The sequence below is a fragment of the Chlorocebus sabaeus genome, chromosome 1 (genome assembly GCF_047675955.1).
Source record: "Chlorocebus sabaeus isolate Y175 chromosome 1, mChlSab1.0.hap1, whole genome shotgun sequence".
NCBI lineage: Eukaryota > Metazoa > Chordata > Mammalia > Primates > Cercopithecidae > Chlorocebus > Chlorocebus sabaeus.
In genome coordinates, this window is record NC_132904.1 from 16,593,963 (window position 1) to 16,597,912 (window position 3,950).

At 35.2% G+C, this 3,950-nt stretch overlaps 1 protein-coding gene across 1 annotated transcript; it reads right to left on the reverse strand.

The window, feature by feature from the left end:
* Nucleotides 1–960: 960 nt before the first annotated feature.
* LOC103235728 (olfactory receptor 5AS1) lies at nt 961–1,956 on the reverse strand. The gene has a single exon (XM_007998766.3). The coding sequence runs from the start codon at nt 1,954–1,956 to the stop codon at nt 1,018–1,020; it is 939 nt and encodes a 312-aa protein (XP_007996957.3). The 3' UTR covers nt 961–1,017.
* Nucleotides 1,957–3,950: the final 1,994 nt, after the last annotated feature.

A 3,950-nucleotide genomic window follows, 5' to 3' on the forward strand; every position in this document is an offset into this window, starting at 1 on the left:
ACAGAATAAAAGATCAGTGTAATTTTCACCTCTTCTTGAAGATAGAGCCTCAAAGACTATGTTAGCAACACGAATATGAGTAATTAGTAAATTATACAGTTTATAATCTTGATAGTATTCACAAACTTGTTTTTCACAATTACCCACTATGAATGAAAGAGTAGGAAATTTCTTGCAGTAATCATCTTAGCCCAAAGACAATGTGTGATATATCTTCATTCTGACTTAACAGTAATGAGACTATTTCTACATGCCTTCTAATTTCTTGAGAGCCAGTGAAACCACCGTTAGTATCCCTAACACATTATTATTATTATAAGATATCTCTGTTGATAAATGCTTTGTAAGTACAAATATAGACTCACTGTCCAAATAAAATAAGGCCCTATTTTCCCAGTCATTCGTCTATCTATCCGTCTATCCATCCCTCCATCCATCACTTAAATTTATGTCTGAGGTTGCAATATTTTGAATTTTTGCAATCAGACCTTGGAGACGACCTTGAGCAGCAGGATGCTTAGTGTTCCAATAATTGAATGCATGCCTAGCATTCCAATAATGGAACCCTAGGCATAAATGGCTTAAACACACAGATAAGGAGGACATGCAGTATACCAGGTACCAAACAGGTGTTGGAAAAAACAAGCCAATATACACATGCTCTGCTTCCAAGTAGCTTCTAATACCGATTGATTGACTGAAAAGTCAATATTTACCTTCAATACAAAATAGTAAAGAACAGAATCAATGTACAAAGTATTTTAGAAACACTAATTGGATAGAAATCATGATTATGTTTATTTAGGTAATGTTTTATAGAGTAGAATTGTGGAGAGAACATTTTTGGGAGAGAGGATGAAGCATTTTAATGCATTGAGTATAACAAGTTATCTTTATTTCTGAAAATGTGATAAATTTAAAATAGTTGGCACATAAGATGTTCATGGCATAATTGCTGTTTATGAGACTGGAAGGGTAAGTTAGATATTGACTATTCTTAGGTGATTTAAATACCATTCATTTGAAAATACAATTTCTTTCTGAGAGCTTTTTGAGAGCATTTTTCACATGCTCGTTTCTGAAACTATAAATTATTGGATTAAACATGGGAAATACAACAGTATAAAACACTGCCGCCACCTTATCAGTGTCTAGGAAATAGCTGGTGGTGGGCTGTAAGTACATAAACAAGAGCGTTCCATAGAATAAGGTGACTGCTATGAGGTGGGAAGCACAAGTGGAGAATGTTTTGCTTCTGCCACCTGATGACTTGATGCTCAACACAGTGATGAGGATGCAAAAGTAAGAAATAAATATGACCACAAAAGTGCTGGTCTGGATGAAGCCGCACAAAACAAAGAGCAGAAGCTGGTTGATCTGAGTGTCTGTACATGATAGAGCCAGAAGAGGTGGGATATCACAGAAAAAATGATTGACAATATTGGAGCCACAAAATGGCAGCCTGAATGTGAGGCACACATGGACCAGTGATGTCATACTTCCACTGAAATATGCCAACACAATGAAGCAGACACAGACTCTCCTAGACATCAGCGTAGAATAGAGCAGTGGCTTGCAGATGGCTGTATAGCGGTCATAAGCCATTGCTGCCAGGATAAGGCACTCAGCATCAACAAAAGAAGCAAAGAAAAACATTTGTAGTGCACATCCATAAGGAGAGATGCTTTTCCTGGGTGCTAAGAAGTTTGCCAGCATTTTAGGAGTGATTGCTGTAGAATAGCTGATATCTAAGAAAGACAAGTTGCTAAGAAAATAATACATGGGGGTTTGAAGGCTTGAATTAATATTAACTAGAATTATTAAGAGCATATTTCCCACCATAGTTAATGTATATACCATAAGAAATACCAAGAACAGTGTGACTCTGAGAGGTAGAGAATCTGTGAATCCAACAAATAGGAACTCAGTTGGCATGGTGTAATTACTCTCCAACATCTTAGTTTTCTTGTTTTTCTCACTGGACCTAGATAGTATCAGAAGACGTAAGTTAACTTGAGTTATGGATGAAACAAAAGTATCTTTATTCTCTTCTTCTAAGGAAGCAAATAGAAGGTCAGTAAAATCACAGAGATGGCATTTTTTGTAAATTTTGATTTTGTTTTTATACTTTGATTAAAGGAAGTATAATAATTAAAGATCATGGATAGCAGAAAATGTTATTTAGATGGTGGTGTTTTGTACTGTAGTACCTCTTTAAATGCACTGCACTTTATGTGATGATACTAGTTTCTTTTTTTTATTATACTTTAAGTTCTAGGGTACATGTGCACAACCTGCAAGTTTGTTACATATGTATACATGTGCCCTGTTGGTGTGCTGCACCCATTAACTCATTTATATTAGGTATATCTCCTAATGCTATCCCTCTCCCTTCCCCCCACCTCACGACAGGCCGCAGTGTGTTCCCTTTCCTGTGTCTAAGTGTTCTCATTGCTCAATTCCCACCTGTAAGCGAGAACATGTGGTGTTTGTTTTTTTGTCCTTGCAATAGTTTGCTGAGAATGATGGTTTCGAACTTCATCCATGTCCCTCCAAAGGGTTATAAATCATGCTGCTATAAAGACACCTGCATATGTATGTTTATTGTGGCACTATTCACAATAGCACAGACTTGGAACCAACCCAAAGGTCCATCAATGATAGACTGGATTAAGAAAATGTGGCACATGTACACCATGGAATACTATGCAGCCATAAAAAAGGATGATACTGTGTTTTTTTCAAGCTGAAAGGGATAAATGTAGCTCATGTAAAGAAACCTAGTAGAATAATGAGAGTTGGCAAAATCTCTAGAGGCAAAACTCTATTTTTGCAATCCTAAAATCACATTCTTCTACATAAAGGAGAGCTGAGATAAAATATGAAAAATGTCCATATTTGAACTATGTAATTCCACAGAAGAATATCTGTGATGCTGGGAGGTTACCTAACATAGTAGTTAAGAGCATGATGGTTATGCCAGAGATGGCTGGGTTTACAACTTGGCTTTGCTATTTACTATTTTTGTGACGTTGGTATAGTTATTTGACTTTCTATGATAGTTAAAATGAATAAATAAATATTCCTAGTAAGCAGATATCTGTACATCACTTACATGACTACACATACAAGTCACTGTATGAGTGCTGTTTAAATAAAATTTATTAAAAATAAATAAATCGACTCCATTTTGATTTTGATTTTATTTTATCTGAACACCATGAAATATCCAGATCATTCTCAATATTAATCTTGTCTTTGACATCATAGATATATTATTTGTTTTCTCTTGTAAAAAGTCGTGTATGTGTGTGTGTGTGTGTGTGTGTTATACACAAATGTATTGTTTGGCAGTACTAAATCTTTACTCATGCCCTATCATTGTTGTTTTCTTTTTCAAGGTTTAGTTTGCTTTATCTCTGAAGTAAGCACTGTTTGGTGTGAAGTTCTAGAAACAGTATGTTTTGAAGGGCTGCATATGTAATTGGACTTTAAACTAGTTCTGTAAGGACAAACATTGTATAGAAAAATGAAAAAATAAGAACAAAAAAGTTAAGATGATTTTAAATAAAATACAATGCTAATGGAATATTCAGCAGGAAGTTAGATTGTTTGTAAGTGAGAAGTGCTTACAGTGAGTAACATAGTGAGTAACTAAGGGAAATCATGGGATCTATTGTCTCTGTCATACCTGATAACCTCAGAACGTCTTCTCTCCAGCCAAATGGCAAGGAATCTTCTAAATGTACTGAAAAGAGAAGCCAGCCTTCTCTGCGAACTCAGATTTTTTAGAAGAGCAAATAACTTGACAGGGTAAGAATGCAATGTCTGTAGCTAAAACTATAGTGAAGAAATCCCAACTCTGAAAAAATACTAGAAAAATGTACAAAAGTCATTTGCAAGCTTTATATAACATTCAAATCTTCACAACTGGATATGCATTTTCTCTC

Excerpts from the sequence above, each read along its gene's own strand:
- LOC103235728 (XM_007998766.3), bottom strand. The coding sequence starts at position 1,956 with ATGTTGGAGAGTAATTACACCATGCCAACTGAGTTCCTATTTGTTGGA.